This window comes from Patagioenas fasciata, chromosome 5 (genome assembly GCF_037038585.1).
Source record: "Patagioenas fasciata isolate bPatFas1 chromosome 5, bPatFas1.hap1, whole genome shotgun sequence".
Classification (NCBI taxonomy): domain Eukaryota; kingdom Metazoa; phylum Chordata; class Aves; order Columbiformes; family Columbidae; genus Patagioenas; species Patagioenas fasciata.
The window spans coordinates 35,830,165-35,856,879 of NC_092524.1; the positions used below are offsets into that span (position 1 = coordinate 35,830,165).

General features: G+C 46.4%; 1 protein-coding gene across 3 annotated transcripts; it reads left to right on the plus strand.

The window, feature by feature from the left end:
- The first annotated feature begins 2,546 nt into the window (after positions 1-2,546).
- BMF (Bcl2 modifying factor) lies at positions 2,547-25,786 on the plus strand. Of its 3 annotated transcripts, XM_065839528.2 has the most exons (5): positions 2,547-2,640; positions 4,004-4,168; positions 5,119-5,439; positions 6,383-6,546; positions 19,871-25,786. In XM_065839528.2, the coding sequence occupies exons 3-5, from the start codon at positions 5,124-5,126 to the stop codon at positions 19,970-19,972; spliced, it is 582 nt and encodes a 193-aa protein (XP_065695600.1). In that variant the 5' UTR covers positions 2,547-2,640; positions 4,004-4,168; positions 5,119-5,123; the 3' UTR covers positions 19,973-25,786. The 3 variants fall into 3 exon arrangements, with proteins under 3 accessions (XP_065695600.1, XP_065695599.1, XP_065695601.1); XM_065839527.2 differs by lacking the exon at positions 4,004-4,168; XM_065839529.2 differs by lacking the exon at positions 4,004-4,168 and having other exon boundaries at positions 5,119-5,214.
- The last annotated feature ends 929 nt before the right edge of the window (positions 25,787-26,715 follow it).

Below are 26,715 nucleotides of genomic sequence, written 5' to 3' on the forward strand. Positions count from 1 at the left end.
CTAAGATCACAATGTACTCTGCAATTACAGCACAATGCTGACAATAGCATTTTGTCAGTAAAATAAGAAGAAATAGTTCTGAAGACACATAGGGAATATGGGGGGGGGGAGGCTAACTAAAGAAAAGAAGCAATTTTATTCAGTATTCTTTGGAGCAATGGAGCAGGCTGACAAAAGGCTTATGGGATGGCACAGTATTTCCCTCTGCAATGTCACTGGGACACTACTGCACGTGATTTAAGATTAATCTCTTGTATCAAAATGTTACCATGTACACTAATGAGCAAAAACTCTCTGGCAGAGTATCTGTCCCTGGGGCTCCCACTCCCAGGTAAGAAGCCTGTCTCCATGCTATTGTAGAAACTCTCTCAGCAGAGTGCGGTGAGGTTGGTGGTATAACTTGCCCCCAGTTCACAATTTTCCATTTCAGACTCGCTGTCTCTGTCTTGGTTTCGGTCTATTTACTCGGAGCCATTTCTTAACAATGTCTAATTTCCTCAAGGAATCCCTCTGAGTCCCCTCTCTTAGAAATGCTGCCATATCTTTTTTTTTAATCACTGAAAGGCACAAATATCCTTCCTGAGCTCCCTCACCATCCAGCCTGATTATATACATAGATTTCAGTTTCCATACATTTTCTACACAGTAGGAGCTCCCAAAACACAGCCTCTGGGGATATAAAGTGTGGCCTCAACTGCAGCTCAGTGAGATGAAAACAAAGCCGATCAGGTACTGTTTTTACTGTTAATGAGCCTAACCAGCAGGCAGTTATTACTCAGTCTGGAAGACATAAGTGGTTGGAATCGTAGTGCATTCATTTTTTATTTATAGCGATGCACGTTCAAATTAGAAGTAGCCCTCCAGCAGCTGGCATTTTGCCAGGGCCTGACCATCAGTGTGATAAAATTTGAGTATCTTTAAGATATAGAATGCTTTTGGTTGCCCTTTTTTTTTTTTTAATAGTATTCCCTTCCCCTCCTACTCACAACTTCCTTGACTATCAAAAGCGGACAATGAGGCTTAATTACTTTAGGATCCTGGCCCTTACTGAGAACGAAATTAATTAATCATTCTTCTTTCTCACTCAGTGGTGAGGTACAAGTCAGACATGCGCTAATCTTCTCATAACAAAGCAAAGGCTCAGCCCTTCTGGCAAATAAAAGAGTAGAAATGAACCCTTGGAGAAGTACTATAAAGAAATGGGCTTTTGGAGAGGCTGCATGTTATTAGCCTGTTAATCTATTAATGGAAACTGTAAATACCTCACCCAAAATCACCATAACTCTGAAGCATTTAAATGGAGAGGCTCACAGAGCCTGATATGAGGAACCCACAGTAATTCACATCACCTTGCTAGTAATCGGTTTCCAATCGAACCCCTCCCCTGAGTTTGAGTTATAAGCCTCAATAACTGCGTGGCAGACTTGACAGCAATTAACATTACTCAGCCGCCAGCTGGGTTTTAAAATCTCCCTTCCAAGTGATCTTGTTACGTAGTTTTGAAAACAGCCTGACAGGGTGCTGCCACTGCAGAGTTGGATCCTGCCTCCCTCAACTTGCTGAGATTTTGCTATTGATTTCAGGGGGAGCCAATAAATCAATGGCAGAGCAAGGGTAAAAGGCGCTAAGCTGCTTTTCAGAGGGTGAGGCTTGTTTTGGCTTATTCTTCTCAGTGAGGGGGCTTCAGAGAAAGCAATATTGAGAACTTAACCTTATTAGTTTAGCTGCATGTTAGTTGTATACAGGAATGAGCATGACTGGGCAAAGCGCTCCCTGACCCGCACAACCCACCGTTCAGACTTCAAAAGCCAATGAGAACTTTCTAAGTTATTTAAAGCCAAGGAATAAGAATTCTGTTGGAAAGTAACTAGCTGGGGTCACACTGCCCTCAGTTTTAAGCTCAGCCCCGCCGTGCCGGTAGTTCTTGCTCTGTGGCGGTAGGATTGGGCTGAGCGGCTCCGAAGGGCTGGTCCCAGCAGCGAGTCCCACCGAGGGCTGACAAGGGCATTTATTTCCTCCGTGCTTCAACCTGACACAGGACGGAGCAGTTTATTTCCCCGCAAAGATCAGGGACGGAAACGCAGTTTCTAAGCAGAGGCTGCTGTCCCTGTGACGCAGCCCTGTCTCCGGGCCGAAGGCTGGGCCCTCTCCTCCGCATCCTTCCCGCACCCGGCAGCGACGGCCGGTGCTCCTCCGCAGCACTTACTCGCCCGCCCCCTGCGAGCGGAGAGCTGGTGGGGTGACACGGGGTGACACATAGAAACACAGCCCGCGCCCCCGAGGGGCGGGACCGTCCTCAGCCCGGGTCTGCCCGCGGAGGCCCGGTCTGGCCCAGCCCCGCCCCGCCCCGCCCCGCCCCGCCCCGCCCCGCCCTGCCCTCCGCTGCTCCGCTCCGCGGGCTGTGCCGGGCCGGGCACACCTCCCTTGCGGCGGAGGCTGTTGCCCCTCGCGGCGCGCCCCGCCCCCTCTCCGGCCATTGGGCGGCGGGCAGGCGGAGGCGGGGCGAAGCGCGGCGGGGGCGGGGCTACCGTCAGCTGTTCGCGGTCCGCCCGGCGGCGGCGGCGGCAGTTTGGTGGTGGGGAGGCGCGGCGGCGGCTCCCGGGACGCGGTGGCCCCGCGGGACGCCTGTCCCGCTTCTCGGTGAGTGCCCAGGAAGCCCTTTCGCCACTGGGGGCCGGTCTCTCTGAGCCAGGTCTCCGGTCAGCGCGGTGCCGAGGCAGGATGCGATCGTGACATGGAACGGGGGGTTGCCCCGGCGCGGAACGGCTCTTGCTCGGAGTTCCGCGGTGTTCCGGATGGGAATAAGCGGGGCGGCTGGGATTGAGCCCGGTGGGCACCGAGAAGGCAACGATGTAAGCAATGGCTAATGCCCGGTAGCCAGCGCTGCCCCTCCCGGGCCGCCCCGCTGATCTCGGGTGTCTCGTCCCCCGGTGCTACCCGGAGTAGCAGCCTGTCGGCCTCTCGGCCGGGAGTGACTGCGGGGCTGGAGGCCGGACAGGGCAGAGTTAGAAGCAGTCGGCAGTGCCGAGGCGCGGCCGGCCAGCTTTGTTTTGGGAAGCTGGCACGCACGTGTGCGCTGAGCCCTCCCTCCGGCTCCCGGCCCTCCGCCTGTCAGAGCGGGCGGGCGGCTGCCTCAGCCCGGGAGGCTGGTGGCTTCTCTTGCGGAGGCGCCGTGAGTCGGACCCGGCGCTGAAGTCACGGGGGCCCCGTGTCGGCGTCCCCGCCGTCTGGCAGAGTCCCCGGGGCGCGACCTGTTGCGCGGCTGTCCCAGGCGAGTTGTGTTTTCAGATTGTGGAAGGAAGTTAAGTGAGTTGTAGGATGAGTTATCCTCTACACTGCTTCGGCATTCTCTCTTCAGCGTTTCCTAACGGCTCTGCAAAAAAGTCAGACCGTATTGCAGGAGGTCGAGTAAAACTCCGGGCTGTCTAAACCTTCTTTTGTTCAGGGTTTGGTCTGCCTGCTAGCTCTTTGCCTTTGTTGCACTTTCTTGCGCTGAATGCCCGTGTCCCATTGGGGCTCCAATGGATGAGGTATGGCAAATCTAGTTGCAAAGACAAATCATGTTATTGCCTGGTCCTTCTGTCAGGTGATCACGATCCAGCAGCAGGGCTGGCAGGGGATCATCTGTACTGGTGTCTCAGGACCTTAACTCCTTTTGGTGTGCTACTTTAAGTCATGGATGAGAATGTTATGAGTGCTGTGCCAAGACAGCACTGCTGTCACCTGGTGGAGCTGGAACAGTTGTGGGGCTGGTACCTGTTCTGCTCTGCAAACTTTTATTTGGGAGTTGTGGCTGGGCCAAGTGAAACGCTGAGATGCAACAACTTGAATAACTGTAGTGGCCCTGAGTTAGAGCCATGCACAAATAGTTCTTGAACTGCTCCATCCCTTTGTCTCCTCTAGCATGTTGGTGTTGTGAGTGCTGCTCACCCGGGGGGAGATGGGAGCACCAAGGGGAGCACTGAACACATCCTTATAAACTTATTATTAATGTCTCCTTCAGGCCTGAAATTCCTCTTGCTAGTCTTCCATTCTGTTAAATGCCTCGCAAACCAGAGCAAAGGAAGAGACATGAAGAGTTGAATTTCACTGCCTTGTTTGGAACTGGGTGGAAATCCTGGAGATGGATCTCTTAGGAGACTGTCTTCCAATTGGGTTAGATGCACAGGTAACAGTAAAGGGACTTGTGGCCTTTTTTTTTTTCTTCTAACTGCTGTGTTTGCAAAGAGCTCTCAAAGAATGATTTAGGGCTTTAGTGTTGTTTTTTTTTTTATTGTTGTCTTGTTTTGTTTTTCCTCCATCATCTTTGTCCAGCTTTGTGCTGTAACAGAGCTCAGGAGTGTTTACTATGGCAGCTACATAAGCTAAAGTCCTGCTTTAAACACTGACACCAGCAATGTGGTTTTGTTTAGTAGTAGGGTGAACTAATGCATGGACAGTACATGTAGGCTTTAGGGTAAGTGATTGCATTGCCAAGTTCGGGCCATGTCTTGAGCTGAGAGAAGAAATGAGAAGTTGGAAAGAAAGTTGGCCCTTCTAGGGAGGAGTTAGGGAGAGCTTCACAGAAACGGCTTTGCCAGCTCTTGAGTTTTGCAACCTCTAGGGTTTCTTAGAAGTCTGGCCTTGCAGTCTTGTGATTACAAGAGCTTTACTTCATCAATAAGTAATAGATGGGAAAAAGTGAATGGGACATACCATAAAGTTCAAATATGCTGGGCCAAAGCAAAGCAGACCCCAAAGAAGCTGACTGGCTATGGGGCAATTTGAAGGACTGGAGTTGCCTTTTAAAACAATGCCCTTCCAGTTGCTATGTGCTGAGGTTGGGGGTTGGCTTCCTCCTTGCGACCAGTTGTGGAATCGGAGCTGTGGGTGGGTGGACTCTTAGACACGTGTGAACTTTGTCTCCCTCTGGTCCAGCCATCGAGGACTTTCCACAAAGCCATGACCTCCACCACCGAGTCACTCACTTGCCTCTCCTGCCAATGCAGATGGGCAGCATTGGGAGGGAGGGAAGCAGGCATAGAAAAAAAAGAGCTGTGTTTTACTGTTGGAGCAGAAGGCATTCTCTCCTGGACAACATTCTTGTATCTTAGCTGTTTCCTCAAATGTTTATTGCAGGAGCAATGGATCGCCCCAGCTACCTGGAAGAGGACTATTCTAGCCTGGATGGGCTGGACGATGACGTGTTTCACTCTGATGACTTTGGACTTGCAGGTCAGCCTGGTGAGATGACTGCAACTGGCATTTTCACACAGAACCAGTCCTACAGCTGCCTTCTGGGGAGGTTTCAACTATTCCCCCTCACACACTGCTGTGGTCCCGGTATCAGGCATCCTGAGCAGCAGGACAAGGCAACTCAAACACTCAGCCCGTCCTCTTCCAGTCAGGATGTTATGTTGCCTTGTGGAGTCACTGAAGAGCCCCGGAGACTCTTCTATGGTAAGAGCACTCCAGTGTCATCAGCTTTGCAGCAAGGAAAGTGTCCCTTTACCACTTCCCCAATCAAGCAAGGTTTCTTTCATTTGGGCATTTTATTAAAGGACTGAAAATTATTTTGCTTTGGTCCTACTCCCTCAGAAAAGACGGCTTGTATTTTCTTATCCTTGTTTGTCTACTGCAGGAGCCAGGCACTTGCTCATTGCTTCCACTGGCCTTGATACTCCCACTCTTTTTGGCTTTATTCTGTCAAATTTTATTTTACTGCTAGATGTTTAGGTACTCACCATACCTTGTATCCTATGACTTGCCTACATTTTTTTAAATTGTGGTGCTGTCTCATCCACATAGGAAGACTCCTAAACATTTTCAGCATAGAGAGGGAAAGGGAAAAATCTACACTTAGTGGGAGAGCTTTTAGGCTCTTTACTGGAGTTAAAGTTGTTGAATAAGTACCACGTCCATCCAGTATTTTACTAGTAACTGATGGGACACCATTCAGCTTTGTGTATCTGATTCAGCTTTAATTCAAATCAGTCCTCTTAAATGCAACAGAACTGAGCAAAGTCTGATGGAAAAGATACAGCAACCTTTAATGGGAGACAACTTGAGGCAGAGATCTTGGAAAAGTGCAAAATTGTCATTAAAAAAAAAATCAGCACTTGGCTGAACTCTAAACAAACAAAAAGGAACCAAGTGTAAGATCCTGCTAGTCATTTGATTATGAGAAGCAACACAATGCTCTGCTTAATCAATATAAACCTGCTTAAAAGCTGAGCAAATGTTTTACTGCATGCTTATGGTATACAGTCATTGTTGGGGCTTCAGGAACTGGACTTTAACATGAACCAAAAATTTAAGATTATGTGCAGTTTTTTATTCTGTACTGAGTAGAAGAGCAATTCTTTGCCCTGGAAGAATGACCCTTTTGATCTCTGTTGTGTAGGGAATGCTGGTTACCGTTTACACGTCCCTCCAGTTGGCTTTGCGTTGGATCCACACCTCCAAGAGGAGCCTCAGGAAGGTCAGCGGGAAGCGCGTGCTGAGGTGCAGATTGCACGGAAGTTGCAGTGCATTGCCGATCAGTTCCACCGGCTCCACATACAGCGGGTAGGCATCTCTGGACGGGGAGGTGGGGGTTTTGCCATCCAAGAGGGGTACTCTGGAGGACAGGCTCCAGGCATCAGCTTTAAGCGAGCTGTTGTCTAACACAGCAGCCTGCCAGCAGTGATGAAATAGCAGGATTATCCTGACGAATTTTGTTCATGCTAGATTGCTGGCTCTTCCTAAAGACTGGCAGATGGAGGGACAAGAATGTGTGGGGTTGCATTAACTACCTGGGAAGGCAGCTGTTCTGCGTTAGCTGCTGCTATTCCAGCTCTTCCAGTTCATCAGCAACAGCGTCACTGAGGCTTTCTTCAGGGATCTCCCCCTTGCTTTTTATTACAGCTTTTACTCTTCTCCACTCTCCTCACCACCAGTGTCTTCTGTGGCGCAAGTGGCCACCTGTGGCTTGTATCAGCTGCTCATCCTGGAGATGACAACAAGCCTGGAGTCTGTTCTGACACTCCTTGTTGTCTAGGGGTAGTTGTCTGAATGTTGTGGAGTATATTTAGATCATGCTAGACTTGCTAGCAACTCCTGTCAGACAGTCCTAGCTGGTGTATCAGACTTGTGACTAACTTCCTCACAACAAAAGACAGCTGTTAAGATGCCATCAGGTCTGAAAACCACACTCCAGAATCTTGATTAAAAACAAACACAACAACAAAAAATTCTGCCCTTCAAAGAAACAAAACAAAACCAGCACCCTTAAAACCCCTGATTCTTTCTTCCTTGTCCTCCTTCCCGTTAGGGAGGGGTGAAATGGAAATTTCAGCCCATACAGAGTTTGGCAGAGGTGCAAGCCCATCAAGGCAAGTGTGTATCCACTTGCAAATGCAGAGCTAACACTCTTGCTGACTTTTGAGAGGGACAAAAAGCTTCTCTCACTCCAAGTGACTTGGTGCTCTGTTAACAGTGGGATCTGTTGTAATTCTTTTCACAGGTAAGTGAGGATCTTGGTCCTGGTCAGAAATTGTGGCTTGTGGCCGAGCAAAGGTTTGCTCCTCTCTGTCATGAGAGATGAGGGAATTCTGTGACTCTTGATCTCCAAATAGCAGGAGGATTAAAGAAGCTGTAACAGGAAGATTAGTCTGTAGAAATGTAGATGGGGCTATGAATGTCATTTAGCAAAATGCAAGAATAACAAGCTACCACGAGATTTTTAGCAAGTGTGTGGTTGAATGGGGTTTTCCCCAGTGACGCCTTTTTGCCGGAGAGCTGAAGATCCCACTCTGTGTAGCCAGATTCTGACAGGAAAGGGAAGGTGAACCATCCCGGCAGAGGAGCCCTGGCCTGAAGTGGTGGAACTGGTTGTAACTTGACCCCATACATCTCGGGAGCCTGGGTCTTGGAAACGCGTCCAGGAATGCCCACCCCCGCCGGCCCCGCTAACGCTGCCCGGGCTCCTTGCCGCCCCGTGGCCCGGGCGAGCTGCCAGCGGCGGGTGCTGCGGGGCTCCCGGAGCCGCGCACCGGGCGCAGCCGCGGGCCCGGGCGAGCTGCCCGGCAGCGGCGGGTGGGAGAGTTAGTAAACAAAGGCGTCCGGCTGCCCGGGCCGGCGGCGCAGCCAGCGGGGGAGGAGCTCTGCTGTCTTTGTTTGAACTGGAAGAGCAACAAGTTGTAAAGGGGCGGGTGGCGGGGAAGAGCCGTTCAGCCATTTACATTTCAAAACAAACCAGAAAAAAATACCCAACCCAAAAACTTAACCCGAGGACGGAATAGTTCAGCCAGTGGTTCTCCACAGCCTGACCCTGCGATAGGCCTTGGCGTTTGGATGTGTTAAGGGATTCTTTCTTGTTTGTCAGGAAAAGTGAGTACTGAGCCGCATACTAGTGTCCAAGGCACCCTTCCCCACGCAGTGTTTTGTTGTCATGCCTAGTTCCTTCCCTCCCAGCCCTGCATGTAGGATTTCCTTTGGCTTTTAACACAGATCTCCTAGGCAGAAGCCCTTATGTCCTGGGTGTGCAATGGCTCTTTTCAGTCTGTTGCTGAAGAAGCAAGCAGTCTGCCCCTGGAGACATGTGAACTGGTTCACAATATGTTGTGGTTTGGAAAGGGCAGCCTCTGAGATGTGGAAAACTGGGCTGTCGTTTTTCTTGCTGTGAAACTAATCCCTGATTTAGTTGCCCCATTCCAGCTTGTCTCAAACATTTGGTCAAAACCAACTTTGCAGAGTGGTGTGTTGAATCAGATTTAGAGTACTACAATGTTAGTCACACCAGTGTGGTCTTGTGAAGTACTGAGACAGAGCAAGTCTGATTTTCAACAAGTTGTGCCTCTTCTCCAAGCCTACAAAACGTCTTATCTGTGAACCTGTGAAAAGAAAACGTACGTGCCTTCAGTCAGAGTTAGAAAGACTTTCAGCATTGGAGTAGTGCATCCAGCTAGCTCAAGAGTTGCCCTCCCATGGCTGTAGAGTTCTGCAAGGCTTTCCAGCACTTCAGGTATGGCTCCTGTTCTGCCGCCGCAGCAGCAAGGCTGTGTTGACACAAAGGCCGCTGGTTAATGTACATCCCTGGCTGAGAGAGGAACTGAGCAGGCAATAGCTGCTGAGGTTGACGTCACTGAGTTGTCATTGGACTCAGCTGCACGCATGGTTTAACCTCATCCCACACTGGGAACCCTGGACAGTCACTGTTATCTCTTCCCTGGGCTCCCGGAGCTATGTGGTATTTGTTTTGTGGTTCTTGGCTATACAAAAGATTTTTGGGTATGCATCTCGTAAGAATAAGAAAGTTGGCTGCACCTATGCTTGATTTTGGCATGTACACCATTTTCAGGGTTTCATTTCCTATTAATATATTAAACAGAATACAGTAGTTTAAAACCTGGCTTTTTCATCCTTAGAACAGTGCTAGAGCAATAACGCAACACTCCCTAGCATTCTGTGGCTTTCATCTCCTTAAGATGCTGAATTTATTATAGGAAGGACTTGAGCAACTCTCTGTGTTCCTAAGTAGCAAAGCCTGCTACAGGTGAATCCAGTTTGCAAAGGGCTCTGCTGAATTACATGCGACACCAACCCGCCTATGTTTTCTCGAGCTCTTTATTCCCTCTTACCTGTCTGAAGCTGTGTTTCTTCTGGCAATGTTTCATCTGTTGTGCCTTTCTCACCCTGGAAAACAAAGGTAGAGCCAAGTCATGTTTTCTGCAGGAGAACCCAGTACTTTCCACCTCCTTCTGGGTTTCGAGCAAGTATGCCTGTGCCATGAGATGTGTGAACTGCTTACTGTGGCTGAGCTTGAAGAGTGCACTCTGAGGTTATGGAGAACAGAGCTAAGCTTAGGGGATCATCTGGGATGTCCAGGCTGCAGCAACAAGTGCCTGGGCTCTGCTTTGGGTCCTGAGTGCACTTGAGTTCCCTCGCCTTGAGAAAAGGCTTCAACTTGTGCTAAACTGACGTTGGCTTTCACAACATGACGTGCTGCTAGATGGGATAGGAGTAGATGAGAGAGATGGTGGCGGTGGAGAGCTGACCCTATAGGAAAGAGCACAGGGTTATACAAGAGTGGGGTGGATGACATTGTGTATCAGTATCACACCCCTTCAGTTTGTCTTGCTCCATTGAGACACTGGAACGCTATGGCTTTTTCCAAATAAAATAACTGTTTCCAAGCAGGCTGCAGCTTTGAGGGAACTGTTTTTATTGCATCTTTTCTTTATGGTGATAAGATCACTTCACAGGGGATAAAATTGTCTCTTTAAGAGCCAAGGAGTGGTAGCCTTGAACAGTTCTGGGCTTGGGTCCAAGCAGAGCCACTGACTTGCTGTATGACCTCAGACAAGTCTCTTGACCTCCTTGTGCTTCAGTCAACCCATCTGGAAAGCTTGGTTTAAAAAAAGCTGAGCCTCAATGAGAACCAGATGCTGAATCAGAGCTGAGCTTTCTTGAGTAAATAAGTGCATTACAAACAACAACAAAGCCCCTTTCGAACACATCAGGAATCCTGCAGTTGATTTAGATATGCTGACCATGCTCAAAAAGCCTCTGTGGATCTAGTTATAGAAAACTTTATTCCCCTAAATTCCGCACTTGGTTCAGCAAGTAGCTGTCTCGTCATCCCTGCAACGGGCTTGAGCAGCCCGTGGAGCCTGCATACCTGTATCCACACTGGCTGCAGACAGATGGCTGGGAATGTACCGGTTTGCCTCAGCTTAATGACACTGAAGATGTCCAGGAGGAAATGTTATCCTTTGAAAGTGAAACATGTTATGTTTTGCATGTTTTTTCCCCTCTGTCTCTCATGAGAGTTATCGAGGCCTCCTCTGAGACGCTTCTGCTTATGCAACAGGGAGCCCATGTCTCTTGCTGGAAATGCATCAGTGTGAGAGAGTGGGTGCATTGCATGTTGATCATTCATCCCAAACTCCATCAGGCTTTTCTCCGTCATTTATTGGGGACACTCAGGGAATTTTTAACAGCTGCTTTTTTAAACTGGAATTGTTTGCAGGAAACTGTCCTTTAAGATGACTTTACATTTTAGGAAAAATGTTCAGAAATGTTTCCTAATAATATCATGCAGAGACTCTCAAACTGTCCTGCAGCTGAGCCTGTAGCACTGGCAGCTCCTTACTTAACTTGTACCTGCGAGACTTGGGGTAGGTGCTTTCATTCATTTCCCGAGTAGGTCAGTATGTTTCAGGATCTTCTCTGCTAGCTAGTGCTTGCTGGTCCCTGCTGCTGCTGTGCCAGGTAGCGGGTCTCCTCTGCAGCTCTGCCATCAGTGTAGAACTTGAATTTCCAGCTGAGGATGCAGGACCATGGCAAGGAAGAGTACCAGGTGGAGAACTCCTGAAGTGGGTGAGCTCAGTTCAGAGGGCAAGGGTAGGGTGGGTGTGAGGTTGGGAAGACGGAGGTGTAAAGCAAAGTTCTGGCAGGGCTATGGAATGAGGGTCCTAGGCTTGAGGAATGATGTATGCCATAGGGGGAAGAGGAGTTCACACAGTCAGTGGAGTCAGAAACTTGATATGAGGAAGTGGAGACAGATTTTTGGTTAATGTTGTTAGATTTATTATTTTCCATTTTGACAAGTGACAATGAAGGAAGAGGCGGGCTTGGAAGTGCACATTCCCGTATGCATACAGACAACACAGCAACCTGTTGCCCTGTGCTTAGCACCTGTCCTGAAGTCCTGCCACCTGTGGAGCTGACTACGTGGCAGTTGGGTTAACAGAAACTTGCTGGACCTTTTCACATCTGATCTGAAATTATATTCTTTGGTATGTTAAGAAAATAAAATGAGAACAAGAACATAGTTATGGCACTGTATAAATCCATGTTTCTCCCAGATCCTGAATGTTACATATAGTTCTAGTTTCCTTCTTCCAGATATGGTGCAGCAAAACTGGAAAAGGTTCAGAGAAAGGCAAGAAGGATGATGAAACTTCCATATGAAAATTCTAAAAAATGGGCTAGAACTGCTAAATCTAAAAGTGACACAAACCAAAGGGTTAGCAATATTAAACAGAAACCAAAAGTGACAAGAAGGAAATGGATAAACTAATTTCTCCCAGTATAAGAACTAGGCAAAATCAAGTCAAGCTAGTAGGAGCAAGCTCAAAGTAAATGAGGTAGTTTTTCATGCAATAGGTGGCTCTGTGGAACTCCTCGTTAAGGTATATTGTGCATCCCAGCGCTTTATCTGGGTTCAAGGGGAATCATAACAAGTTTATGGCCATTGAAAGAGACATTAAATAAACAGAAACCAGATCTGAGTCAAGTCCTAAGCTCAAACTAGTTAGATACTGAAAGAATATTAGGGGGAGCTATTGCATGTACTTGCCCTCTGCTTTTCCTCAGACAGCCGCATTGGAGGCCGAACTTTTGATGCCACAGCCACAACCATTGTATATCAGTTTAATAAAAAACACAAAACTTTTTCATCAGCCTAATCTATCCTTCTTCTCTATGCTTTTAGCTGAGAAAAGATTTAAATATATTATGGTTTTGTTCCTGCTTGAAATAGGGGATAATGTTAAAAAGCAAAACTTCCTGCCTGGCTCTGGCAGAGGAAGTGGAGAGAGGAGAGGGGAGCCCGGTGGCTGGAGAGCACTGTGAGATCTGGGCAGCGTTCCCCCATGAATCCCTCACCCTGCTGGACACAGGACTGCAGTGTCTTAAGGCAGTGGGGACACAAATCTCACATATCAATATTGCCCACATTAAAGAATGTGAAATAATTCTTTGGGACAGTACAAGTGAATTCTTTTACAGTATTTTGAACATCACCTCCAGTATCTGTGTGTGGTTTAAATGGCGTACAGTGCTGCTGCTTCTCCTGTACAACACCCCCAGTGGTCTCCGCATGCTCTTCTGCATTCCCTTGGCTCTTGCAGCACCGTGCTGGCTGTGACAGTGGTGACGTGCTTTCTGCTGGTAGAAAGTGTGACAGCTGAGAAATTATTTTTCAATTAAGAAAGAGTTGTGGTAATATCCCACATCTTTTTTAGTGCAGGAGACTAGGAAATGCAGGTTATAACTTGTCTTGAGATCATGCAGGGATCGCTGATTGGAACCCAGTTGTTCTGCCTCTAGTCCTCTGCTTAGGTTGGTTGATCTTATTAAGATACTGCCATCTCTGGGGGGGATGATGAGATGTTTGGACTGATTATTTATGGTGAGGAGTGTGCGTGTTTGTATTTTACTCAATTAAATTTTACAGTGGGAAGGCAGGAAAGCAAGTGCCCAACTGCAGAGTCCTCCTTTGTTTCAAGCCATTGAGGAGGAATGTCCCGCTAGCCTTTTATAGTCTCTGTTTGGGTTTTTTGTTTCTCGTTGCAGCTACCCTTGCCAATGGCAAAGCAATGTTTCTGAGGACCTTACCGCAGCAGAAAGAATAGCGATCTAAAAATAAAAGCAGCGAGGCAACTTCTGTTAACCCCGATTAGCTTTTTCCTGATGTAACGCCTAACAAGAGGAGGGCAATGGGGACAGCAGCCGCCTGCCGAGGGGAGCCCGCGGAGGCCGGGACCCCGCCGGCACAGAGGAGCGGGCAGAATCCCGGCCTGAGCGCGGCTCTGCCGGGCAGTGTTTGTGCTTCGGCTGCTGTGTTTATATCGTGCGCTAAATTTAGCCTCTGAGTCATCAGAACTGCTGACGAACGGCTGCTCTGCCCGCAGGCTCTGGCGCTGCACCTGCCCGCCCCCTGCCTGCCCCTCTACCCGCCCCCTTGCCCACAGGCTCCCCTCGCAGCGGGATAGCGCTGTGCCCAGGCCAGGGTCCCCCACCGGCCTTACCCCTCCGTCAGAATATTTTCGTGTAAAAACTTGCAAAGTGTTATTTTTAACCAAAACCCTGAGGTAGGCTTTAATCACTAGGGGGTGTCTCCCGTGCACGAGCAGTTTCGGGAGCACCTCCCTTCTTCTGGCCGGGAGGGAATCCATGCTAAGTAAAGGTCAGCCTGTCCCAGGGCCGGCGCAGGGTGGGTGACAAACAGGGTGAGGGTGGAACAGGAACAGCTCTGCCAGCCCACAGTGGGTGCCAGGGTGTAAACCTGCCTCCACTTGCTGCCTGCAGCCGCGGCTGTGGGACGGGTGGGTGTCTTCTCCTGGGCACAAAGATGAGGTCTGGGCATCTCTTCCTGCACCCTCGTTTTCCCACCCCCCCAGCACGGAGGCGAATCCCCCTGAGACTCTGTGCCGCAGGTAGAGAGTGGTGTCAGGTGCAGCTCCATGGAAATGCAAGACCCTTATTTACTGTATTTATGGAAAAAAAGCCACCATGCCCCCCGGGGTGCAGGAGGGGAAGGCTGAGGGCCTGGGAACGCGGTGGCCGGTGGTTGCCCTTCCCAGGTTGCAGTCAGCTGGCTGTTGCCATGGCGTCTGTCTGCTTCCCCTTCCTGCCCGCTCTGGAGAGGAAGGCGCGAGTGGCTGCGTGTTTGTTTTTGAACTACAAGAAAGTTGAGAAAGGGCTCACCTGCACAGCTGTGCCCGCAGCAGGCCTGGGGCAATGGACGTCGCCATTTGCTGCTCGGTTGGTGCCGTCCCCCTTGTTTGGCCTAGGCAGCTCATAAATGGGTTTTGGGGGTCTCCTGCACCCCACATCCCTCCTGCTGCACCTGCTACTGTATTTTAAACACGCATGTTGTTCATCTTGTTTCACAAAGCCTGACGGAGGCTTTGAGAAAGGAAGCAGCACTTGAAATGATGCCTCCCTCTACCACAAGTTCAGTCCCACGTAAGAGAGCTGTGGGGTTTGCAAGCCAGAGGATGCAGGTCCCCAAGGAAGATACTCATCCTCATCTCTGTGTCACCATGAAAAATCGTGCCGCTAAGCTCCTCTTTCGGTTTTTGTCTGTTACTGTCTTTTTTTTTTCCCCTGCTGCTTTTACACATGCATTGTTCTCTGGTCATTAGGAATCACAGCTGGAAAGATTTGTATTTGACTTCCATTGGCCTGTATTTCTCTTTCCAGTGGGGTACACCACCTGTAACCTCTGTTGCCTTGGGGACTGTGACTTTCTAGTCTTTCTAAGCTAAAGCATATTTTGTGGTAGCACAATATGCCTCCAGCCACCTGGCAGCCAAAACAGTCTTCAGCGATGAGTCAGCAACTCCTCCTGGTGCGCAAGTATTTTTGTTTTCAGTGAATAAATAAAATCCCAACAACTTACTGCTGTTGCTTGTATTAGTCATTAAAGGAAGAATGATGTTTTTATGTGGACATATGGCATTTTTCTTCTTTTGCTATAATAGTGCCATTTATGGCTATATTTTAATGCCTCTAGTTAAGATAGGATCAGAATTTGACCCTTAATCATCTCGAAGCCATGAAGCAGAGTGAAAAGTTACCCATGAGATAAAGAAGTTAGACAGGTGTACCCATCTGTATATGTGATAGGAATGTAGCAGTCCCACATGCAACACATGTATATGATGAACATATTCTTTATTTTTTAAGGAGGGATATTAATGGCATGTATGTATCACATGGAAAAGTGAATCCTATTCATCTGTTAAACATTTACGTTCAAGGATGCAAGGAGCTGTGGCAGAGGGACAACATATTCTTTTAAGGTGTATTACCTTACTGATCTTCCCTTGATCACCCGGTGCAAGAGCTAGGTAGGAGTAAAAAGCTTTTTGACATCTGAGGTGCTCTTTGATAGAGACACAGCTGTATATTTACAGTGTGAAACATGTAGTAAGAGTTCTAATTATGGGAAGGGAATAAATGTCGGGTCAATCCTGTTTCTCTTTCATTGGCTTCCAGTAAGAGTATTGCTGGTTTTTTGTGTTTGTTTACCAGTATTCTGCCTTGTAGCTCAGTACTGTTCATGGAATAGACTTTACTAATGTACTGTTGATACAGAGGACACTTTTCCTGTAAAATGGCCTTTTCCTCGTGACTCACTGAAACCTTCATGCTAACGCCTCAGACAGTCAGTCTCTTAAGGATATCCCCTTTAAAAAGCAGCAGCTGCAATAGGAAATGGTTTTATGTGTTTCCAGCTTTGTGTTGACTTGTGGTATTCACAAGTCTACTTGAGTTACAGTTAGTGTAGAGGGCAAAAGAGACTTCTTTCCATCTTAGGAAGGAGCTTAAAGATGTTCATTATGTTGCTACTTCATGGAGGTGGCAAAGTGTTCATCCCTGGTACATTTGTGCGGTAGTGACCCTGAGGATTGAATTGTTTTGGTGAGGGACAAATCAGCATAGTGAAGCCTAGGAAGATGATAAACCTGTGCCACAATAGTTATGAGTCTTACAAGACTGTAAGAATTGATTTAAAATTTATCACAGCTGAAAAAATTAGATGCCAGATTCATGGGCTGACTCTCCTGGGTTTTCTGTTCTTCCTGGCAGATAAATTATACCACACCAAAAAACCCTCAGTCCTGAAATATTTGAGTATTTCGGTCATGGCAGGGGCAGATCTAGGGAAAAGCTACTGAAACTTGTGACAAGGACATTTTTTAGGCTGGGACAATCCTTTTGATAAATTGTTTTCCTCTATCTGTATTGGAAAGAATATCTGCCGTTTCCATTCCGTGGCTCGTGTCCCACTCTGAATCAGTACCAGAGGAAGCAGATCAGCCCAGAAGCGCAGCCGTCGCTCCGTACACCCGGCAGCCTGGCTGCTGCAGGAACCAGCCCCAGCTTGCGCCTCTTCTCAGGTCGCCTTTCTCTTGTGCTGGCGCAAGCATCAGCTTGGCCACCTGATGCCATGAATCCGATGGATTAGGATGACCTGGTCAGTACTAAAGGCAACTTCTGTGCCAGATTAGTCCTGGCCTTGATCACCGTCCTGTTCCAGTTCACTTTGCTGCAGCAGTGTGAGGAGAGGGTGGTGCGAGCGGGCTGCTGCAGCGCCTGGGACCGCAGCACCGTGGAAGGCGGTGCTGGCTGGAGACGGACCCAAGGAAATCCAAGCCCTAGGTCTAGGAATAAAACCTGGAAAGCTGCCCTCGGCCTAGTGCTCTGTTTTTTTCACTTCAAAATTAGTGGTGTCAATGTCCTTCATAAAGGGATTTGAGATCATGCTTCTTATAGGCATGAGGAAACAAGGGTAAAATAATTCCTGTTCTGCCCTTGCATTAAAATCTCCTTGAGTGTCTTAGGGAAACATTTTTAACTGGAGAAGGACAGAAATGCTGTACCAAAAAAGTGGCTTCAAGAGGCAATGAAATAAACACAATAGAATATAAACTAGAAAAACCCCAAATTTAGAGTTTTTCTCAATATTTGTGATACCACATCCCATTGGTTCTCTTGCAGGTCTGTAGGGCTCTAAAAATCTTATTGGCCAAATAAAACCAAACCCCAATACCTTCCTCAAAAAGCTCTCCTTCTCTTAAAAAGAAAGGGAGGAGGATGAGCACAGTCCTTTCACTGTTGTTCCCTGAACGTGGCCTCCTTTACCTATCACTGCAGAGAACAAGTAATCCTTTTCTTCTGAGGTGACATGTAAAATTTAAGGAGGAGACAGAATATTTAGACACCTGTTATCATGTGTGAGAAGTGCAAAGTGGCCTCCTACGTGAAGCAGGACATTAATAAGGGGATTCTTACATTCGTTTGTCCTGCTGACAGCGTGGAATAGTTGAAATTGCATGTGCCAGATTAGCACACCTCACCTCATCTGCCACCAAGTCAACCCACTTTATAAAATTCCATGAGACTTTCCATTAAAAAGGCTCCACCACTGGAGCTGAGATACATTTCAAGTTCAGGATTTCAATACCAATTTTTAAATATCCTCTCGCATTTCCCATACTAAGAGCCTACAACACACTTCTTTACCCTCTTGGCTACCAGTAGAATCAGAGAATCTGCCAAAGCATATTGTCCTCAGAGCATCTATAGTATGTTTGTCCACCATGCATAGTTTGCTACTTTGGACACTGCAGAAGAAGGCATTGTGCTTGCATGGCACTTGATTGACGTGCTACCCTGAAGATCTCTGTTTGAGGAGCAATCTGCTTAAGGTGTAATAGCTTGATAAAAAACATGGTATCTAGATGTCATTAGGACAGCGTCGTTCCACATGGGTGTTTGAGCAGGTTTGGATGTGGTTCTAAGCAGAAGGGTGAGAAGAATCTCTGGAGTTTGATGAGGAAGGACAAGCCTGGTCAAACTGAGAGGCGAGTAGCAAAACAAAAAGTATCTTGTTTTTTGAGACCAAATTATTTTTTTTTAAATCCAGTCCTAGGGGATAGTTTCTAAAAGGATGTTTTTACCTGTAAACTTAGCACATGCCAGGGCAATCAGTATGAGCTGAACTCAGGGCTGGTTACTTTGAAATAAATGATACCAGGCTCTAGAGTTGCTCCAAACACAGTGGTGTTGAAATGTGTGATGGGATCTGTGTGCGCTCTTCTACACCCAGGAGACAACTGCTAAGTCTTGAGGGTAAGAATAGTGACCCACTGCTAAGATGGAAGATGAGCCCAGTTTTTCTGAAGCCCGCTTTGTGTGTACTTGTGATTCAAATGGCACAGATCTACTCATGGTGAAATATGAACATAATTTAATGAGTATCTGGGAGGACTTCGAAGAGCTGTCTATTGACACCTCTCCAATGCACCAGCTCCAGTTGCAACTCTCGCTTATTCGTGATTACATAAAGAAAGCCTTGCAACCGTGTTGTTCTGCCCTGTTGGGCTAATCTGCATTGAAACATCTTGTTCATATAATGTGCTTCAGTGCTCTTTTATGAACTCCTGTGTACTGAGGCAAAGTTGTTGGAAGCCAGTCTTCTGTTTCCTCATCTGCTGCGGATTGGCAGGGGGCGGGGGAGGGGGAAATTGGGGCTGGTTTGTTTTGTTTTCCAGAAATGATCAGTCCTGCTTAGCAAATATGGAATTCTGGATGAGAAAACAAAGACTGACTTCTAATAGAGGGTCGGTTATTGCGGTGAAATAGTATCCCAGGCTGGGCAATGTAAAGAGAAACCCACCTGTTTGTATGAGCTGCCATTAAAGTGCAGGAAGGTGGGGGTATAATCGGAGCTGCTTTTGCAGGGGTGATTACATATAACAAAAGAAGGAACAGTGTCCCTGCCCCAAAGCTGCATTATATAGTCTGGTGTCCCCCTGAAACTCAACTCCTATGTTTCTTCCTTGACAATGGGACCTGAAATAACCTCTTGGTTTTGGTTTTTTGTGTGTTTTCAAGTATGTTCTTGCTTAAGGTTTAATTGGCTCCAGTCAGTAGGAAAGGGCTCCAAGGCTGATTATTTATGGCTTACTGTCAAAAGTGGCTATAAAAAGGGCAGTATTATCTTGGAGATGCTGGGAAGGAAAATGTGGTGGGGGGAGGGTGGGGGAGTGTGTGTGTGCACGAATGTGTTTTCTTGTACTAGATGAAATCAGAGTTTTGCTGTCTCAGCAGTGTGGTTTAAATTGAAGATTAACCCTTTGACCTTCACGGTGTCAAATCACTTACAGATGGATCACCAGTTATATTTTTTCTTTTTTTTTTTTTTTTTTTTTTTACTTTTGGGGTGAAGGGGGGCTTTTAAAAAAAATCAAAAAAGGTTGTTTGTTCATGCAGCTGGGGCTTTTGAAAGGCTCAGAAGCCAATCTGATTAAAAACAGCACTTGGCTAAACTCTGCAAAATCCTACAAGCAAAAAAAAAAGTTTAATCCTCTTGTGCACAATGCATAAAGGGTCTGCTCTTTTCTTTTTGTAATGTTAGAGCTACAATTATTTCTGGAGAACTTATCATTTCCCTCTCTCCCCTCTTCCCTTGCTGCACCCCCTTGTTATGCTGATGGGATTAAAGTGTCTGCTCTTGAAAAGTGTAACTGAGTTGTTATTGGAAAAGAGAAGTGGTGTGTTGCAATTTTAGAAATATAAATAACCTCGCTTCAACTGTTCTCCTCCACAGCATCAGCAGAACAGAAATCAAGTGTGGTGGCAGCTTTTTCTCTTCCTACACAACTTGGCCTTAAACGCGGAGGCGAACAGGAACCGCACTGGGCAGAGGTGAGCGTCGCCCGCCTGTTTCGGCCGCATCCAGTCTGCAGGGAGCACTGAACAAACACTGGTTCGGGGGCGAGACATTGCACACCGCCGGCCGGCTGTGAGGACTCTGAATTTCTGATACTCGTCTTCACGTTTGGGGGTTTTTACGGACTCTTCTTTACTGCTGCCTGCCTCGTGAGGCAGGGAGCTCTTGTCCAACACTGTTGAAGGAAAGCCAGAATGTGGGTGTGTTTGGTAAAGCTTGCTGCTGGTTCCCCGTGCCGGTGACCTCTGTGCAAGGGAGGCAGGTGTTAGACTAACAGCTTCCCCTGCCCTCTGCCTTTGTCAGTGGCAGAGTGCAGGAGTGTCACTTTGGCTGCTAGTTAAAAATGATGTCTGGGATTGATGAGTCTAAACATACTTTGGGTATCTTCCAGAGCAGAAATGCTTGATTACTCCACAAGGAAACGTGGGGTTTTTTTAGCAATTAAAACATTCAAGTAGTTATATCCAGCAGGTTACTTGTTTTCTGCATGGGTTACTGTTTATTTCCTTGTACTGCGTGTGAGAGAAAATCACAAAGAAATCTGATCTCCTCATTCTTTCCATTGGGCACCAGTTGCAGCTCTCTCACATTAAGTTTTTCTTTGTCATTGCCATCAATAGGCAAAATCACTTCAGTAGAACAGTCTTAAAATTTAACCTTCCTGGGATTGATGGTGGCTGTTAGTTTCTGCCACTGTTTGCTTCCAGTTCAGTGTTCACAGTGCCCGTGAGCCAGCGTGACGCCAAAAACCATGCAATATGACACAAGCGACGTTCTTCTATGATGCTAATGTATATGTTTTTATTAGTTTTATGATGGGTATTTGTTTTGTTTTGTTTTGTTTTTCTTTTCTTTTACTATAATATGGTTGGTCAGGAAGGCTTAGGTCCCAGGCATCCGATACTTTTGCTTCAGGATTTGACAGGGAAATTGATTAGCAACTAGTCTGACAGGTATACTGTACAAGCAGTCTGTCCATTACTCCCATACGTAATGTTTGGAGGCTGCTGTAACCACATATGGACTAGCAGAAGTAATGTGACTTCACGGGAGGTCTTCTAACAGTTCCCAGTTTGTATGCACTCAGAAGTTTGTCCATATGACTGACACTATTGGACCAGCACAGGGAAATTACCCTACCAAAAGGAAGTAGCCTTAAATATCAGTGGCTACATCTCTTTAGACTTAAATATTGTTAGTTTGCAAACCCACTGACAAGAAGGGTAAAACACAAACAGAAAAGCAATACAGACTTTGTTTTCTTCAGACCGATTCCATATTGCCACTGCACCTTGTTTTGGGTCTCATGATACAATCAGCATGAAGAAGAGCTGTCCCGAGAATTGCTCTTCAGTCCTGTTACAAACATCGACTTCAGGTGTTGAGGAATTCTCCTGCTCTTTGTCCACTCTGAAAAATAAGCATTACTGTGTGGAAAGAACAGTTTACTTGCACATAACGCTTTCTCCTCCACCCCTCTCTGCATACCCTGCTCTAATTCATGCTCTCTCTGGTATTTGTGTAATCTCATCATTGCACCCTAGTGTCTGGTAACAATTTGCTAAACAGAGTTAAATCTGGAATTTCTCCCTCTCTCCCAACCCCATTCTCTTGATTTGCATCCTGCTCTACTGTGGCAAAATGTGCTTTAGCTCCCTGAAGGAGGTCCACAAGCCTTTTTCACTTGCATATATTCACATTCACTTTCTTTCAAAATAAGGAGAGCTTATGTGAGAAAAGCTTTTTCCTCCTCTTATATTATTTTTCTGGCTAAAGCCAGAGTAATATGTTCATCCATGATGGTTAATAATTCATGTAAATGAATCTCAAGTAGTATTTTGGAGGGTGGGTTTCATGGAGAGGGAGGGCAGGAGGTTTTTCTTAGCAGGGGGCTTGGTTTTGTTTTTGTGTTGTCTTTTTAAGCATGTGCACTACAAAGTTACCCAGAGGGACAGAAGCGATACCTGTTGCCGACTGTGCTGCAGTGGCATGGGAAGCCGCTCTGCCCCTCTGACAGAGGCAAGGCTGCCCAGACTTGCTGTGCACAGTCTGCTTGGAGTGAATGCTGGTCATTGGAGAACAAGGACTTAAGTGGGGGAAAAGCCTGAGGTGTAGTGCAAGCACAGACTGAGTTGGGGACCCCTGAGAACCTGGATGTTAAGGAGAAGACTCTTAAATCAGAAGATATTAAAAATTCAGCAAGTGCATCTCATCTGATGCTTAAAAAACATTGTGAGCTTCCCCCTTCCCCTCTGCCTTGACTTGACTGCCTTGTTGGCCTGTTGTCTGGATGCATAAGCTGGAAAGATAGGTCTGGTACTGACACTTTCTGGTGTTGCGACCCAACCAGTTTATGTAGGGTCAGACTCTTAACATGGAGAAACAAGTATCTGAAACAGTTCCTCCGTCAGGCTGCCTGCCTCAATAGAGTCATTTGGCTCAGGGAAAGTCACATCTTTGCTAGTCCGTATTTCCCGCTATAACAACAGACTTATCAAAATTGGTCATGCCAGGGTCTCAAGTTAAAATCTCCTTGAACAACAATACTTCATTGGAGACATAGAGCTAATGCTAGACAAAGGCTGACTTCCTCCAATATGTGTGTTGGTTACTGGTGCCAGAGATTTACAACCACTGATAATATATTTTAATTATATTCTATATCTGCATATCTTGGAGAAAGGAAATATGCTCTGTCAACCCAAAAGTCTTATTTTGCTTTGTATGGATTAGCAAAAAGCAGCTACTTCATACTCAGTCTCACCTACCTGGGGAAACAGTAGAAAGATGTCACATGTTTTATCAACAAATACACAGATGCACAGCACCTGAACATCTGTCACCTGTCCATGTTAGCAGTGCCCCTTGAGCACACCCTGAGGAGATCTTCCCTGCAGGATAGCTATTGCAGTGTGGCCACAGATATAGGTTGACTCTTTGGGGAAATAATTCCAGCGAACATGGTTTAAGTCTTGCTGGTGAGGGATTATTCTTGGGTTTGTAGATATTAGTTTGTCTTGGTGAAAAGAATGGGATGCTGTTTCTCTCTGTGTTGTAAAGCTACAGTATAACAATTTAGAAAGAACAGTCAGATCTTTCTCCTAAAACATATTCCTGTTATTTATGAGCAATTCTTAAGAAGAGCTTGAGCTGCTGCTGATGGTACCAGCAGCCTTGGAGTATCTTGCGTGCCTTCCCCAGATCTCAAAAATGGCTTCAGACCTCAGTTCTCTTTCCTTGAGGGACAGAGTTCTTCCTAGCCCTTCCCAGCATCCCACCCTTCCTAATATCATGTAACCTGCCCATCCTTGGATCCAGTAAGCCTGGTGCTAGTAGGGAATAGTTAATTTTTGTTTCCTGCAATTCTTAAAAGCTGAGCCAGTAATCACAAAGTGACTGCCCAGGGGTAGCTGCAAACTGCCGTAAATAGGACACAACAAAGGCAGGGGAGAGGATGGATTGCACGGAAAGGGTTGCTGTTGGATCTCTGTGTGGGACTGCAGCCTTCTCCCAGGGTGCTGATAATCCCTGGTAGCACTGAATTCCTGCGTAACTGATCACATATCTCCATTTAAATAGTCGGTTGTTATTAAATGGTTGTTGGCTAAACTCTTGTTAGATGAGTCCTGAAAGAAACTTCCTATCAGCCTTTGCTTTGGAGCTCTGTATCAACAAGGGAATAGAGGCAAGGAACCCAGTCTTTCTTGACGTGGAAAGGGTGATTGCAAAGACATCTTTCTTTCTACCAGCCATTTACTTTGTCCTGTCAAGCCTGGAGTAAAGGTATAGGTGATGTGTGCATATGAGGTCTAGTCCTGGAGCTGCTCCATGGCAGTCACTGAAGCTGTACCCAAGGTTGAACATCATTCAGTGTGGGGCTTGGCAGTCTTCTGGGAAACTGCATATTCTACCCATTAGTAGACTAGGGAGAAGGGCCATTTTTTTAATGAAAAAGCAAAATTACGTGAGGCAGTTGTTGCAGTGTGGCCCCCTCAACCCTACAATGAATTCCACCCTTCCACTGCTGGTCCTGACCCATATCTCTGCTGAGGCTGTGGGAATGGTGAGACTGTGACATGCTGAATGGTGTGCTATTGAGGGTGTTTTTAAAGGGCAAAACAAGGACAGCAGTCGGCCTATGTGCTAGGATCAAACAAGAATGCAGATATGTGGAGGTCTTGCCTTGTTTTACCAGCAATATTTATTGTGGGAGTATTAGTAAAAGTACCCTGGGATGCTCCTTCACATTCTTGGGAGCTCTGCACATTGACCAAGTACTATCAAGTATTAGCATAATTTGACAACAAAGATTTTTAATAATGTCCTTCAAAAGAGTCTGTCTTTCAAATTGGCATTTGTGGTCATTTGCAAAAATGCCTGCCTGTTGCCTTTGATTGTTTTAGCAAGAAGAAATACCTCAAGGAATTGATAAAAGATCCCAGGACAATCTTTTACAGTTCCTAACGACTTCAGTGGTCTCTGTTTCTTTGATTTGCATGTGTTCACACAGGTGTTACACAGCTCAGTTCTTCTCCACCAGGAAAAGCAGAAAAGACCAAACACATCAAATGCACTGGAATGTAATTGTGTGCGTGTGTGCGTGTGTGTGTGTTCTTAAACTGAGTGCAGTCTGACATCCCCTACCCCTTCTTTCTTTCACGTGCCTGACCTTCCCCCTTAGCCACAGAAAGGAGGGTCCCTTCCTGTGAATCCCATGCTGGAAGTTGGTTTCTGGGAAGCGAAACCTAATGTCTGTGGGCTGTTTTTTAAAGCCATGTTTCAGTTCTGTCTTCAGACTCTTTGCTGCCTTTGGGGAATGGATGGGTGGGAAGGGTAGATTCTTAAGCTGTTTTTAAAATCTATTCTGGAAATTTTGCATGTATAAAGTTACTCTTAAATCTAAAGGAGTCTCCCCACTTTGTGGACACAGCTCCAGGAGAGCATCGTCACAGATTCCTCAGCTCTGGCTTTGATCAGACTATCCTGAAAGGAAAGTTTGATAACAAAACGGGGAGAGACTGGTGTGATGGAAAGACGATGACATTGTCAGTATCTCCTTGAAGAAAACTCAGAAGTTAGCCTTGTAAAAGGGAAATCTTAGAACAGCCCAAGGGATTTGTATGTCTGTTTTCACTGGGTGCATTGGAAAATCCTGCCACTAAATTTGAGTTTGGATGTCTAGACTGTTGGGTTTTTTTGGTAAAACTGATCAGTGTCTCTTCTTCTGTTCTCTTCAATGGTGTGTAGTACATTCCCCGCATTCCTAGGTAAAATTCACTGATGAGAATACTGTGAAATACAGATTCACATTTTCTTCCTCCCCGTCCTGCATGACTTTTCTACTTTTCAGTGGGATTTTTTTTTTTTTAAAGACTTCAGAGTTCTTCATCTGGAAAACCATAGAGGCAAGGTGAGCTAGAATTTGCAATGTATTTAATTTAACTTTCCCTCAATGGAGGGTTTCCCCATGAGTTCTGAATATGATAGTGTCCTGCTGCAGAAGTAAACCCGATGCTCTCCTGTGAGATTTCTGTCTGGATTAGTCCTGAAGTGCACACACCTTCTTCGCCATGGACTGAGACCCAGTGAGAATGTAGCATTTTGTTTATCCTGGTTGTGTGCCTCCAGGACTCCTGCCTGTACAAATGATGACTGGGCAGAGCTCCTTTTTTTTTTGTATCTGTGCAGTATATTTGCTTTGTGCTTTCTTTCTTTGGTGCTTTTTAATACTTTAATACTTGGAATTTTTTTTTTCTAATAACTGGTACAATTTTTAATAAAATTGTAAAATTACTTGTTTGTGTTCTTTGTGTTATTTTTTTAACGGATGGAGTGGAGGGCATTTACATTTACACAGCTGGCCTGTTCTGCAGTTACCCAAATCAGTGATACGATTTGGGTTGTTCAACTTCAAAAATATCTGGTAGATCCTTTTACATGCACCCTAATACCAGGCCCTGCGAGGAAGACAAAATTTTCTTTCAAGGAGGTATATTTTCATGCTTGGATAGAGAACTGCCGCTACTTGGAGCTGCACAGTTAACTGCTGCACAGTTAACTTGCTGCTTCAGATCAGGAACATGTCTCGAGACATACATAGGATGCATTCTCCAAATTTGCAAAGTGTGACCTTTGATTGATGGCTGCCTGTGCAAGTACATTCAAAGGCACTCAGGCCTTGAGGATAAAGACTCATTGCTTGGTCATCCTGCTACGGAAATATGGGTCTCACTGGTCTCCTGACATAAAGGCAGTGATGGAAGGTGGCTGTGGCTTTGTAAAGTGCTAATGACCCCCTCAAATACAAACATGAAAATGTTTTGGCCATCCCAAGCAACAGCAAGGCATGAGTTTTGGTAATCGTCAGGCCCGTCCTGAAGTTTTACTCTGTTTCCATAGAGAAAGATAAAAACTGCCTTCATGAAGTAACGGTAGTTAACCTGAGTGGAGCAGAAATGGTGATGTGTGTATTGCGAATAATTTATAATTATTTATAATTCCTTCAGCCACATTCCTCCTCCAGTATGATGCTGCTGGTACAGTCTTCATGGGAGGCTTTAGGGAACCCAGTTAACAATCCTACCCGATGTTAAGTTGCCTCGGCTGGTGTATGCATGTTACAAAAGGTCCTTTCATTCCAAGAACACATGATGTGTGTGGTATGAAAAGCCACATGTGCATCTAAGACCACAGGGGAAAAAGACAGTTTTTCTTTTCATTGT